Source organism: Cyprinodon tularosa, unplaced genomic scaffold (genome assembly GCF_016077235.1).
Source record: "Cyprinodon tularosa strain WSP-4 unplaced genomic scaffold, ASM1607723v1 ctg76, whole genome shotgun sequence".
Classification (NCBI taxonomy): Eukaryota; Metazoa; Chordata; class Actinopteri; order Cyprinodontiformes; family Cyprinodontidae; genus Cyprinodon; species Cyprinodon tularosa.
The window spans coordinates 730,628-746,001 of record NW_024039518.1 but is presented as its reverse complement, the minus strand read 5'-3'; the positions used below and the strand labels follow the sequence as shown (position 1 = coordinate 746,001).

The window sequence follows — 15,374 nt, the reverse complement described above, 5'->3', positions numbered from 1 at the left end:
TCCAGTGTCAAACTCACAGCGGTCCTCTGGCTCAGGCTTACTGAGCTCACACTGGGACACGTGTTAAAGCGATGCTAGGTTCTGATGTTGACTTAGACTTATATATAATAGCATCAACAATAACAATGACATAGGAGTATTTCTATTAAAATTAATATCTCTATCAGTGCAGTCAACATAGATTCTGTAGCAAAGGTTCATTTTCCCTCTGTGAAGATTCTCAGCCATCCAGGTCATGGTCAAGCTTGAGAAAACTTCAATCTAGGCACTGGGCGTGAACTTTTCTAGAAGACGTTTCGTCTTTCATTCAAGAGGCTTCTTCAGTTCTAACTAGTGGTGTTTCCCTCAGAGAATTAAAGGACCTCAAACCTGATTTTCATGGTTGAAAGAGAACTTTTTGCAACGGGTGTGTTGATAAATAAGGTTTTCCTCAATTTCCCTCAACTTGACGGTGATTGCGTCAAGTTGACCTAACCTGACCTTGCATTACCTTACGCCAAACTTTAAGTTAAAATAAAAACGTCCAACATTGACAATCGCTAATGGAACTCACGGGCCTTAATTCACCTCAGAACTCAATATTGCTCTGATGCTGCTAAATAGAGAAAATATTTACATTTACTTTTTTATACAGGATTCCCTTTTTCTTGATGCTGATTTCCGCTTATTGGAAAATAAATATTATCATCTAATTCCCTCCTACTATCCAAAAAGGAGCAAAGGGGCTCTTATAGCTGCAAAGCGTAACTTACTCTAAACTAATCTGGGTATTGGGGGATCTGGTGATGCTCGTATCACTTCTGTAAAATAATCTTTAAAGGTGTCAAAATCTATGATTTGTGGTTATGCTCCAAACTATTTTATCAACATTTCTATGTTGATAAAACCATATCATTCAATACGACTCTGTGAAATAGAAAGAGCAGGAACAAAACGAAAGCTTCCAGTACCTGATCTGTACTGGTAGCATGATCCGTACCATCAGCTCATTTAGCCTGGCGCAACCTGATATACATCCGGGTCTCCCTCGATTTGGCTTTATAAAAAAGTCCAAAACTAATTTTCTCTCCCCCCCAAAAAAAAAAAAAAAAAAAAAAAAGAAGCGCACTAAACTACACTGTGAAAAGGATTTATTTTCTGAGAATTTAAATCCTTGTTGTTTTATCACTCGTATGTGCCAGATCCATCCCGGAAATCGGATCCTACGCTACTTCCAGGAGCTAGCTTTTTCTTTGTATTTATACATGTCTCGTCTTTTCCAGTTTTATTTTTCTCTCTTGTTTTAACCTTATAGTATATGATGCATAATCGACAGAAAGGAGCAACTAAAATTCAGATACACACGATGTAATCGCATTTTGCCGTACTGCTCTGGGGATGTCCTACTATTACGTCAGACTAGCAGTATAACAAAGAGAAAGTAAAAAAGCTTACAATTGTCTTAGAAAAGTAATTAAATATTTTATATATAGTTTAGCATTCTTTAAATTAAAAATAAAGCACCATTTGCTGGTAATTTTAATAAATCCAGAAAATATAGTATCTAATCATTAGAAGCTTAATTTTTTACACTTGAGTGAGATATGTTCGACAAAACTTCTGATGAAAATATTCACAAGTTGCAAAAACTGCTTAAAAAACTTAGTGATCTGTTACCAAGGTAATTCACTATTCATGGTACCAGACAGAATTATTATTGAAATAGTGTCCAACATAGCCATCTTCTTGCCTTAAATTAGGGGAAATTTGATTTCTAAGCACATATTACATTAAGACAAAGGATGGGAAAATAAAATTTTATCCTATAAAGATTAAATGTACTTTTCAAATGTTTTATCATAATTTATGTAAATCAGAAGTATCTTATGATGATACACACTCTTAGTAATTCCTTGAGTGACTACATCTTACTAAATTACCTGATGAGGCTGTACGTCAGTTAGAGGCTCATATTACCTTGGAAGAATTAAAGGACGGGATTCTATCGTTGAACAGAGGTAGATCTCCGGGCCTGGACGCTCTACCCCCAGGATTTTACGAGACATTTTGCCTCCAACTCTGTAATTTTCTGTTAAATGTGTTACATTTTTCTATCAATACTGGCCCATTTTCAACCAGTGCCGATGTTGCAATAGTCTCCCTTCAGCTGAAAAGGGGAAAACCACCGGACTGTTCTTCCAAAAACCCTTTGAGCCCTCTAAACTCTTAAATTAAGCTTTATCCTAAGGTGCTAGCTTCCTGTTTAGAACATTATCTGCCCTATCTGGTACATCATGACCAAACCGGGTTTATTAAATCCAGACTGGATTTACAGACATATAATCGATTCTATTAAAGGCTCAGAAGATCAGAACGCCATCATTTCATTAGCTGCCCAAAAAGGCCTTTGACTTGCTAGAATGGAGCTAATTATGGTCCGCTGGAAACCTCCACATACACTATCAATGAGGGAAAGGCTTCTCGCTAACCGGGACATTGTACAATTTGAGCTCTTTATAACTCTCCTACATAATGCCAAAATCTCTAATCTTAGTTTTTGGCCTAAACTGATCTGTATTAGACTTGTTTATATATTCTGTCTTGATTATGATGGACATACTATAGAACAATTGACTTCTTTTAGTTATTTTATTTGTATACCTATGGATGTTTATGCTGCTATCAACATGGATATTGTTATGATGGAGAAGATGGCGATATAATAGCTGTGTATTTTTGTTCTCTTAAAATTACCTCTTTGTCGATGGATGTGAGGGCAAAGAGAAGTTGGGTTTGTTTGCTTGTTTTTTATTGTAAGGGTAAATTGGGGTTAGGTTTGGGAAAAAAATGTTGACAATAAGCAGAAAGTGTAAGAAACTGATGGACAACCTACACATGTTAATAAAATAAAATAAGGGTCACAGAAAAACAACTTGACGTTGAACTACTGATCTTTTCCTTTATTATACAGAGGAGCAGTGAGATTCAGTACTCTGTTCACTTTATGGTTATTCACTCAAGTCTGGCAGACCTAGATATAAGTGTTTTTTGTTCCATCAAGAACAAGTAGTAAACGAGGCAGGGATCTCTTACAACATGATGTAAAAGGAAGAGAGGGAAAAAAAGACTTCGTTATTCGCCGCCCCCTTAGCGCAACGCCAATGCAGCTGGTAAAAGTTGAGGCTCTCATCCTGAGTCCTGTGGAGTTTAATCATGTTGGCCCTACGCCGTCCTCTGCATGATATAATCTCAAGGTGTCACAGGTGGAGTACTGTCCATGTCTTTAATTCAGTTTTAAAACCCTCTGCACAAACAGATGGCTGTGCAAATGCTCCAGCGGATTCTTCCTAGCTAGTATTCGGTGGCTTCCTTTTCCGGTGAACGGAACATCAAAATTGGGAATCGAAGATTATTTTAATGGTTCTTGGAGAATTAAAATTTTAGAACCAGTTTTAATCGATTCTTGGAGTTCATCTATACCTATAAAGCTGGGGAAAACTATATTAGACTATGACTTGCCAAAGAGGTCATGTTTTTGGTCGTGTTTGTTGTTTGGTTGGTTTGTTATCAGGATTACTTGATAAGTTTTGAAAAGATTTTAATGAAATTTTTACAAGGAACAATTAAGTAAATTTTGGTGATGATCCATATCATACAGTGCAAATGTTGCTGCTTGGCAGAGGTCAGCGCTCTCCAGGATCTTTGCTTATTCAGTGTCTATGGCTTTTTTTATTTTTATTTTTTTATCCATTCTTTTGGGGGTTTTTTACGGCACTAGTGGCTCGTTCTTTTGGGGAGTAGGCTGACAGGAAAGGGGTTATGAGAGAAGAGGAGAGACATGCAGGAAAGAACCACAGGTCAGATTCGAATCCGGGTCGACCGCATCAAGGACTAAGGCCTCCGTACATGGATTGTCTGCGCTAACCACTGCTCTACAAAAGCACGCCCCATGGCTTTTGATGTTAAAGCATACAGTCTTATATTTAATCCAAATCCGTGTGTTTGTACCATTAGCTCCTCCCACCTTCACACTATTTGTTAGAAATCTGTACATCTCATAGATCCATGCTGGAAATTGTCAGATATTCTGAGAGTAAATGTTAAGCTGTTAGCTCTAGTTTATCAGATTTATCTTTAAAACATCTGAGAATATTTATTTTTCCCTGGTTTAGTGAAGTCATCACTAAAACGCTTTAAGGTATGTCTGTCTTTCCCGTGTGGGACCTTGTTATAAACTTGTCTTAACCTGTTAACTGTCAGGTCTAATGTGTTGCCTCTGTCTAATGTCAGCCATTACCACAGTTTCACATGACAGTAGGGCGAATTAATCGGATTAAACGATTATTGAAATAATCATCAACTATTTTAGTAATCATTAATCACTTACCGGCGTATAAAGACTCTTAAACATGTCTTTTACTGACAGAGCGACTCACTTAGAGCAACAATTATACAAAACTTGAAAAAAATAAACTTTTTCATCTGTCAGTATTCCCTATCCAGATCTCCTCAAGTGGAAAAGTTTCTCTTTCACCTGGTTTAATTTAGCAAAAAATCTTCTTTATGGAAGCTTTGGCTATCAGATTATTAATCGAAAAAAGCAAAAAAAATAATGGACAGATTAATCGATTTGCAAAATAATGGTTAGTTGCAGCCCTATATGGCTGGCTTGGCCCTTCCAGGGGTTAAAGAACAGCAGCTGGTTGGATTTATGCTTTTTTAGGCATTTCAAAATAGTTTTGGGTGATTTTGGTCACTTCACAAAAACACCAACAACTAGTAGATATTTTGAACCTACATCCTCTATAAATCATTCCTGCTAAACTATTCTCTGGTAACTGCTGATCATGAGGAAAATCTTAGTCTCAACAGTCAGTTTGTGTCAAAAATAATAAACTAACTTTGACACTGCAGGTTATAAATGATTTTTCAATTTTGCGTTTAAAGCATAATGGGGTCAGTTGGAGAACGATAATCAGGAAATATGTTTCTGTTAATCTGTTAAGAGTTAAAATGGTGGGAAACAAAACAAAAATAACACAGAAACTGGCTAAAAGAAATGCGATGGCCTTTTCTTCTGATATATTTAAACTTTTATGAGGAAATGTGTTTATTTATTGGAATATTTATAAGTAATTTGTATATAATATATATTTTTAATGATGAAAAAATTCCCAATACTATGATGCCCCGTCCTTGGTAAAGCCACAGCCGTTTTGATAAACTTTAAGCCATTCTGACTCTCCCACAGTTATTCATAATGGACGGTATTTTTTCTTTTCTTCATTTTCTTCCAGGATCCTGTTTCCATTTCAAACACAAAGACATTATTTTAACCGAGCAGCGTTTCTTTTTTCTGCACTTGTTGAAATATTTTCCTCTCTTCAATTAGTGCTTAGACAAAAGCTCACTTTCCTCAGAACGATATCAGGAACAACCAGATTTTCAGAGTAGAAGAAATGAGCCTCGCATGCAACACTTCTCACCTTCAGCCAAGCACCTCCCTTTTGAAACACGAGTCTTCACAAAATGAAGGACTTTTGTAACTAAACTCTACATTATTTGTTTTTCTAATTCCTTGTAGGTAATTACTCTACTACAGCTTCTAATCCATTAAATATTATGTAGAAATATACTATATATCAAAAAAGAGTCATGGTTGATTGACTTAAACACAATTTTACTTGTAATTAAACTGACCCAACATTAAAATTATATTTTTAAGGGAAATTTTAGAGTAAATATTTCATATTTTGTCTATTTTATAATATTCTGTCCATTGTATAATGCTCAAACCTTCAATTTAGCTCTGGTGGGACGGTGACGTGCCTCTGTGCTCCCACACTCATCTGTAGTACGGTCACAGGCTAATAGAGAATCACAAACAAGCAAGATGACATAAGTTCCCTCTTTTAAACTCAAGCCCAGGCCACACACATGCATGCACACAGGAATCTGGGATGAAAGCTTTAAGGTGTTTGGTAGTCAGCCCTGATCCCTGTTAATGCTGCAAGTTTCTGGCTGTTCTTTTCGCTTGCCGTTTTCCCTGTAGGGGCTCTCAGCTCTGAGCACCAGAAAACAAAAAAAAAAAGAATGTGCAGACATGCTCACAAAGGTGGAAGCAGCACCTCTTCCACAGATCTCGTCTCTAAACCCCTAAAAGGCAGAAATCTAAGGGGAAAAAATAAGCATGCATGTGTGATCCAAAGCCAGACTTTAAGTCAAAGCCAACTCTGCAGCTCTCGTGTTTTTAAATCCCAACAAAGCTCAGCTATCTGTGTTCTCCTCCAGAAATGGGGATGTTACTGAACAGCTTGGATGACTCAGCTTTGCCTCTCTGTCTTTTCTAGTTCATAATAGAAGATATGAAGCAGCAGCAAACCAACAAGCACAGCAACCTGCATCGTGAGGACCAGCACATCACTGTGGAAGAGCTGTGGAAGGGCTGGAAGACTTCTGAGGGTAATTCTATTAGGAGAAAATACATGTTACATCTTCTGAGTAGAAATGTACTGTTCCATTTTTAAAAGATTGTCCAAGCTGGTACTAATAGTTCACATCATCAGCAAACAGAATATTATTCACTGAGATAAAGTACCTGATAACAATATTCTGTTTGGAAACACTGCTTGATTCCTTTACAGGACATCAAATAGCATGGGTATGTGTTTTTTTTTTTATCAAGGTAAACAGCAGCTGAGATGTGATCGACGTCACTGACTCTGGTATTTTCCCTGCAATTCAAGCTCAACCTGTTGGATTTGTTTGTTTTTCATTGACACTGATGGCATCCTTTGTTAGTAAGGGTGGCATGTAGCACTCGGTGTTTAATAGCCATGTGAGCATTCCCACAACTATTGTTAGAGTAATGTGCGGTTTGACTAGCTTCCCTCTTCTCACCATGTCTGGCTTATCTACTTTTTGCTTTCCTCTCCTAGTTTCCTCTGTCCTTGCTGGTTTTCTTTCTACTGTAGTTTCCTTCTTCCTTTTTGTCATATTTTCTTTATACGTTATTTCCTAGTGTGAATTCATTCTGTACTTCCACGCTACATTTCAGGTATCTTTCCTTCTTTACTTTTGATCTTTCATATTTTTATCTAGGACTGGGCGATAATTCAATAACGATATATATCGATCGATAGACGTGTGGCGCAATAGAAAAAAAGAGGGTCGATAAAAGTTCGATAAAAAAGAAACGCTGTTTTCCTTCCTTCTCATTGTAGCCTAGCATGTAGGTTTATGCTAGTCACTGCTTCCTCCCAACCAATCACAATTGCGGACCCAGGCACGCCGTCACAAAGCGCCGCCCTCTCAAACCACAACACAGAGCACATGAAGATGTGCAGCAAGGAGAGGCGGAGGAAATTGTTTCAAAGAAGGGGTTTTGTAGTTTGGCAGTCTGGCTGTATTTCGGTCATGGCAAGTCGGACCAAAAACAAACCACAGTCATCTGGAAAATGTGTCGGGAACCAGTGAAACCAGTCTGATAACACAACCAACTTTTTTTATTTTTTTTTTATCATCCCAGCCGCTCACACCCGCAGGAGTACGAGCTGTGTAGGCCCCGACGCGGCTCTCCTCCGAGGAATTCTCCGAGTTCTGGGCAGTTTCCCACGTAGTTCTAACAATTGAGATAAAAATGCTGAGGGGCCAGTGACTTCAAAGTAATAACTCAGGTTAAAGCAGGAAACGGGGGCGGCGGCGGCGGCGCATTTATTTATTTGTTAGATTTATTTTGGTCACTTTTCTGATCACTTTAGTTTATTCTTTGTCAGTATTTAATAACATAACTCAGGTCTCTTAAGTTATTTTTCTTGAAAACAATTCTGTTATGGTTAAAAAAGTTGTAAAAATAAAGATTTAATTCGAAGTCTGTGTTTGTGTTTTTTATTAAAATTAAATCATTTAGCAAAATTATAAAAAGTCCAGGCAGAGCTGCACATAAAATATGGTTTCAAATCTTTTCAATAATTATCGATATCGATCAATATGCATTTTTTTTTATCGATAAGCTTTTTTTCTATATCGCCCAGCCCTAATTTTTATCTCTTCCTTCCTTCCTTCCTTCCTTCCTTCCTTCCTTCCTTCCTTCCTTCCTTCCTTCCTTCCTTCCTTCCTTCCTTCCTTCCTTCCTTCCTTCCTTCCTTCCTTCCTTCCTTCCTTCCTTCCTTCCTTCCAAAAAAAACAAAACGATGCTACCGGTAATTTTTCTGATATCTAATATCTAATTATCTTATTTTAAGGCACCAAATGACATGTTTTATTGGCAGCTCATCTTGTTCACCTTCCCAATTCAAAAACAAAAACACATTAACTTTGCTAATTGCTAATTTTAGATAATATTTTGCAATATTTCTTCTCTTCTTCCTTGTATCCTTCCTCCTCCTCTCCACCTTTCTTCCATCCTGCCTTTTATCCATCCTTCCTAGCAGTTCTTTGTTTCTCCTGGTTCCACATCTAATCCCCATCGTTTTTATAAGGTCTGTTAGGATCTTTAAGCATATTTTCTCACTACTGGTTTCTCTCTTTGACACTGTAAACATTCCCGCTCAAGAAAACTCAGTCCATCACCGAATTTATCCCAGATTTTGAAGAGGAAGTTGCCTTGGGAGGATGTTTTGATCATGCTTGCATTGCATGGCATTAACCTGGGGCAGAACTGTGGATAAAACCTCCAACCTGAGTCTTAACCCTGTAATGCCAAATGTATCATATTTGATACATACGGTTTTTGAAATGTTTTGCGTCTGAAAAGGCCAAATAAGGGCTTCAAACCAAAAAAAAGTAATTTTCTGTTTTGTTTTATTCTTGGATCAGGCTTTAAAGGGTTAATTTTGTCAGACAGCATTGGCGTCTTCGAGGCCAATTTTAAAAATTATCCTAAAATCTTTGCCATGAGGCGCTAATGTTCATCTGTGGTCAATTAGAGCACACTCTGGTATGATGGCTGCAGGGTGACAGTCCTGCAGCTTGCTGGACTTAAGTTTATTTAAACTTTCCCCTTTAAGTTTTCAGTGACCTCATAAAAAAAGTTAAATACCCCTAATTTTACATGTAAAACTGTGTTAATAATTGCAGAAGTAACAAACACAAAATTACAGTGAGAGAAACATCCGTCGCTGATTTATATCAGTCTAATAATTAGATCATTATTTATTATCTTTCTGGGCTTTATTTGGGATTATTTATACAGGAAAAAAGTAAATAAATAAAATAAATTACTATAGAACAATGTGAATAGTAAGAACTCGAACACAACACCACAGATTTTCTTTGGAATTTAGAGCAAAACTACAATTTTCTTTCTGCAGAAGCAACTCTTCACGCTAGGTTAAATGAATCCTGATCACTGAGGCCAAAAGGTTTTGGTTCTTAACCAACAGCTGGTTTCATCTGCTGTTATAAAAACAACCTTGTTCCATTTAGAGAAAATGACACCAGAGCATAAGCTGTCGCTACCGTGTCCTACTGTGCGTATGGTGTTTTCTTAATACGCAGCAGCACTCACATTGTCATCAACCTTTTATTGTGTTATAGGCTCAAGCTTTAAACTAAACTGTAACTTTATCTTTATGTCATTATCTTGTTGTTTTAATCTGATTCACTGACCACTTTATCTGTAACTTTACAAAAAAATGCTCAATTTCATCACAACTACGGCTGAAAAAACGAATTAATCATTATTGGTGATTGAAGCTGACAGATAAGTTAAATGTGAACATGAGGCTGCATCGGGGATCCAATCTTTCCTGTTTGCTGTGATGATGGTTGACGGACAAAATGCAGGAAACTGCTTGGATTAGGATGTTTACAGATGATATTGTGATCTGTGAGGAGAACAGGAAACAGGTGGAGGAGCATCTAGAGAGATGGAGATTTGAACTGAAAAGACGAGGAATGAAGGCTGGTGAGACAGAAGGCGTGTTTATGATTGAGAGCAACGGAAGTGAAACCATGACGTCATAAAGAAACAGAAGTAAAGGCTGAGCAACATATATAAAGACTCTAAAACACCCAAAACTGTAAGCCAGCCCTATACAAACAGAGCACATGTATGGAAGATTAAAAATATTCAATGTGTTCACAAACTCTCCATCCAGAACTACTTATGAGCATTAAACTAACTTTCTTTCAATTAATTAATCAACTTTTTTTAAGCTGAAAAAATTGTGTATTGATTTATGTTTAACTACTTATAAATTAGATAAATTAAGGGCTTATTAAAATTATTAAAAGCTGTGGTCATAATAAAAACTGGAAGTATTAATCCAAGGATAAAGGATAAAAATTAAGATACTCTTAGTAAAAAGTCTCTCTTCAAATGTTATCTGAGTTTGATATCTGCTTTAATATGGCGCTCTATTCTTTGTCAGTCTAATTTATTTACTAAAAGACAGTTAATAAAGCATTTTCATCATAGTTTTATTGGCAAATATCTTTTTTTGGTTTAAACTTTTTTAATTTTTCAATTATAAATAATAGTTTGTTTAACAAACGTTTCCCTTAAGGGATTATTTATTTATTTTAATATCAGTGTTGTTCCTTCTTTTATTTGAATGATTTTGCTACAGGATGTAATGATTTTTAAGAAGTTGTTCCCTGACTGATACTTCTCATCCAACCTGCCTGCAGACTGTGGCTCTAGCTGAAGGATGCAAAAAAGCAAAAGTCAGCTGAACTTAAATTCTGGTAATCGTCATTTGTGTGCCAAAGAAGAGTAAATATTGAAATTAGATCAAAAGGTGTTTAAAACCAATTATTTGTCTAAGGTTGTGCACTCGTATGTGACCAGATTACCGCATGTCTTGTTTATCTTTTTGTTGCCTAAAAGATCAGCTGATTGACCCGGATTAAATATCATAAAAAATAAATTCCCCAAATCGTCAGGTGTTTAAACAGAGGTGTGTCCTCTCCTGACATTCGATTTATCAGAAATGTTCTCTGTCTCTCTTCCCTCGTATCCACCAGTCCACAACTGGACCATGGAGGACACGGTGCAGTGGTTGAAGGAGTCGGTGGAGCTGCCGCAGTACGAGAAGAACTTCCGGGACTTCAGAGTCACGGGGAACACGTTACCTCGGTCAGTACCGCCTGGAGCAGCTGCTCTGTCATCCCTGCTCTGCTTCACTGACCCTCAGACAACAACAAAAAATAAATACTTTAGGATATTTAGGTTTGATTTTTGCTGCCTTGGATCCAGTGTGAACATAAGCATTGGTGATTTGTAGCCTGTACTCTGCTGCCCTCTGCTGGTTAGAAAAATGCAACACAGGAAAAATGTTAGAGATGTGAGGAATTACACATTCCTCATAGTTTGAACATTTCTGACATTCAGTACATGCAGCACAATCCTTCCCACTTCTTCATAAAAGGATTCACTGAATCATAAGTTTCAACCTTCAATCTAGTGTGGCGTGGATGAAGTTGTTATTTAAAGGCTGTCGTTAAATAAACGTCAGCAGGACATGTGCAACGTGAGCCGCCGCAGACTGCATGTACTGAGGGAGGAACTGTAACAGGGCCGAGGTGGCGGGTTAATGAGGGGCTCTGATATTTCTGCAGTGAGCTGACTCATGAAGTGATGTCATAACCAGAGCGTGGTCTGAGATACTCCAGCCGCTGATGGCCCGTCCACCTGTTGTTGGTCCAGTGTGTCTGTACAGAATGTTAAACATCCCCTCCCATGATTTACAGCTGGATTCAGACTACAGAGAGATATGAAATCCATCACATTTTGATGATAAACCATGGTCTCTGCATTTCAGAATAGCGGCGAACGAACCGTCGTTTATGTCGATGCAGTTGAAGATATTGGATCAGCGGCATAAACAAAAGCTAAACCTGAAGGCGCTCGACGCTGTGCTGTTTGGGCCTCCTCTCCGTAAGTACGGCTAGGCTTTGAAGGCAGCGGAGCACGGCGGTTTTCATCTCCGCTCACTCCTCCGTCTCCTGCAGGTCAGCAGCACAACTGGGTGAAAGACTTTGTCCTGATGGTTTCCATTGTGATCGGTGTGGGAGGCTGCTGGTTCGCCTACATCCAGAACAAGTCCAGTAAGGTGCACATTTCTCAGATGATGAAGGATCTGGAGAGCCTTCAGAACGCTGAGCAGAGCTTGATGGAGCTGCAGAGTCGGTAAGAAGACAAAGCAGACCAGATAGTGGGACACAATTATACGTGTATTTTCATAACCATTAAATCGTTTAGACTTCTGTGGATTTTATTGGGATGTTATATGACACACCAACACAAAGTTGTAAATTACTGAAATGTGGAAGAAGAGGACACATAAGATTTAATTGATAAATATTTACTCTTGTTCACTTTACTTCCAAAGTGTGTGTGTAATTTCACCTTTGTATAAATCCAGCCTTCCATTGAAAAGAAGAGAACAAATCAGCATCCTAAAGACCAAACAGCAGGCAGGTTTGGCTGAAGGTTGCATAAAAAATAATGCCAATAAAGCAATGGCTGTGTTCAAAGTCCGTCCTGACCCCTAAATAGAGCATTATATAGGAATTCCAAACATTTTATTTGCGTTTCAGGACTAGTGGACTCAAAATTTTTCACAATGTGCCCAGAAAAGTTGTGTACATTTATGGTAATTAGATGAGCAGATATATCCCAGAGTGCTCTGCAAGAGCTAGCCACACAAAGCATCATGGGATTTGTTTTAGGTGCGAGAGGGAACAAAGATGGCGCAGGTACTGTGCAGGGAGCCGGAGTCATATGACTAAAGGGGAGCGAAAAGTAGTGATTACCTGTCTTAACGGTCAGTTCACTATAAAGGATTAAGGCAATATCCCATCATTTGAACGCGTCACATCATCCACCTAAACAGACAAGAGCGTTATTCAGAGAAGCAGCCAAGAAACCCTTAACAGCTCTGGAGGAGCTCTAGCAGCTCAGGTGGGAGAATCTCTCAACAGATGAGCTGCTAGCTGCTATATAAAGCTGTAGAATATATTTCATTTAATTTGTCATCACAGCATCAATGTGTGCAATATCTTAATCCTAAATTTCTGCTTTAAAGAAATATTTGGAGGGAAGTTAAACGTCAAACACCATGCATGAAAACTTTCCAATAAGAGTTTCATCTGGCAGATTTGATTTTGGTTTTCCTTAATGCTCATTCTACATTTGCATGTTAAGGGGCTGAGATGCTAAGGCTCACAAAGACCATTGACGCCAAGGGATATCATTATCTCTATATCCAGCAGTAGTATCATAGTTACATTACCTTCATTGAACACTGGTAGGAAGAAAGTAATAAGAAGCCCTGCAGCAAGAGATGGCAAAAGTACTCACTTTCCGTACTTGAGTAAAAGTACAGATACTTGTGTTAAAAAATACTCTGGTAAAAGTGGAAGTACTGATTAAACTTCTTTACTCAAGTAAAAGTAACAAAGTACAGGCTTGTAAATTTACTTAAAGTATAAAAGTAAAAGTAGAAACTACTTTTTTCATGCCGTTGCCTACATTTTAAATGGATGTCTGCCAATAGGACTAGATCTCCGTTGTGTTCATTTTCAATCATCTCGTCGTCCATACTACTATGCTAACGCCACCGCCACCAAGCTGCAATGAGTTGCCGCGAATGAATACCGCAGAATCTGTCGATTCATCTTGTAGTGGTGCGTCAAATGCAACGTAGATTCCCATCCAATTAGATTGAATTTGGTATTGATGACGTGAAAAATTATAACGGTAACTCCATTGAAATGATTCAAAACTAAAGTAACGAGACAATTTTTTTAAATGTAAGGAGTAGAAAGTACAGATATTTGTGTAAAAATATAAGGAGTAGAAGTAAAAAGTCGCCATAAAAATAAGTAGTAAAGTAACGTAAAAATATCAGAAAACTCCACTTGAGTACAGTAACGAAGTATTTGTACTTCGTTACTTCCCATCTCTGCCTGCAGCAAATAGGTAGAGGGAGGTCGGAGACTTTTTCAATACTGGTACTGCCTTTTTTCAGCCCTGATCAGGAGTAGGTACAATCAAGACAAAACAAATCATTTTGAAAACTGGTGGGGTGGAGTAGAGCCAGGCCAAATAGAGCTGGTGGAAAAGGGGCATATCAGTACACATCATGGTCCAGTTAAACACAGAGGGGTCAGTGTTTTGTAGGGTTGTCACAATACTAAAAAAACAAACTTGAAAGCAGAGAACATAAAGTTATGGGTGGAACTAACAAAAACTACAAAATGGGAGAATAGAGATAGAATGATGTAAAGTAGTCCCCTTGTCCTTCAGGACTCTAACCCTCTAGCAGCATAATTATACAGATAGCTCAGGATAACTTAAATTAAACTAAATCAGTATGTATCCCTGCGATGGATTGGCGACCTGTCCAGGGTGTACCCTGCCTCTCACCCGTAGACACCTGGAGATAGGCACCAGCAACCCTCGTGACCCCACTTGGGATTAAACGTGTCAGATAATGGATGGATGGATGGATGGATGGATGGATGGATGGATGGATGGATAGTATGTATCCAGATTCAGTGTTTGGGTATCAATACCTAACACTAGTGTTATCTTGTTTCAGTGTTTATGTTCAGCAAAAACAGGAAGTTAGTAGGGTTGTAGGGTTGAGGTAATACCTTTTATCGATGTTTGTGTTCAAATAGTCCAGGCTGTGGCTAACAGATTACCATAAACACCCTCCATATAATCCAGCAGAGCTTGAGTTTATTTTACAGGAAGGACAGGATATGAATTTTATAACCTAAATGCAGAAACTGCAGTACAAGTTGGTTATATAAGGATATTTCTTTGGGGGCAAACCTATGTCGCACGTTTCTGGTTTATATTTGATACAAATATGAAAGCCGTTTGTTATTTTCTTTTTATATTCACAGTAAAGCATGATAGTATGTGAGTCTTTAACATAAAACACATTAAAGTAGAAAAAAGTAAAGCCTGTTGAGATCTTTTAGAAGGCCTTTCTGCTTCTCTTCCAGGCTGGAAAAAGCTCAGGAGGAGAACCGGACCGTCGCCGTGGAGAAAGAGAACCTTGAGCAGAAGATGAGGGACGAGATCATCGATGCCAAGAAGGAGGCTCACCGGCTGCGAGAACTGCGAGAGGGTGCAGAGTGCGAGCTAAGCCGGCTCAAATATGCAGAAGAGGAGCTCGTGCAGGTGAAAGCATCCTGAAGGGTTACAGTCCCATAGCTTCATTATCAGTGAAAAAAAAGAGAGAATGGCTTAAGACGTTTAGTTCAATACACCATAAATGTGTGGAAACATGACTTATTGCATATGGAAATGACAATTTAATTCACTTGATATGGTTCGCATATTCTTCACTATCTTTTGAATGATGCATTTAATTTCAAATCGGGGGAAAGTCTTGGATCTGGGACAGAGCTTAATATAGATGTAAATGTATTCA

The 15,374-nt window shown here is 38.1% G+C and overlaps 1 protein-coding gene across 4 annotated transcripts in view; it reads left to right on the top strand.

Annotated features, from left to right (window-relative positions):
• Positions 1–15,374, top strand: part of stim2b (stromal interaction molecule 2b) — a 75,234-nt gene that overhangs the window by 48,082 nt on the left and 11,778 nt on the right. For all 4 annotated transcript variants that reach the window (XM_038270335.1, XM_038270334.1, XM_038270337.1 and 1 more), the window contains exons 3-7: positions 6,330–6,441; positions 10,948–11,059; positions 11,745–11,860; positions 11,935–12,112; positions 14,944–15,121. In XM_038270335.1, coding sequence (XP_038126263.1) covers positions 6,330–6,441; positions 10,948–11,059; positions 11,745–11,860; positions 11,935–12,112; positions 14,944–15,121 — 696 coding nt within the window. The remainder of the gene's footprint in view (positions 1–6,329; positions 6,442–10,947; positions 11,060–11,744; positions 11,861–11,934; positions 12,113–14,943; positions 15,122–15,374) is intronic.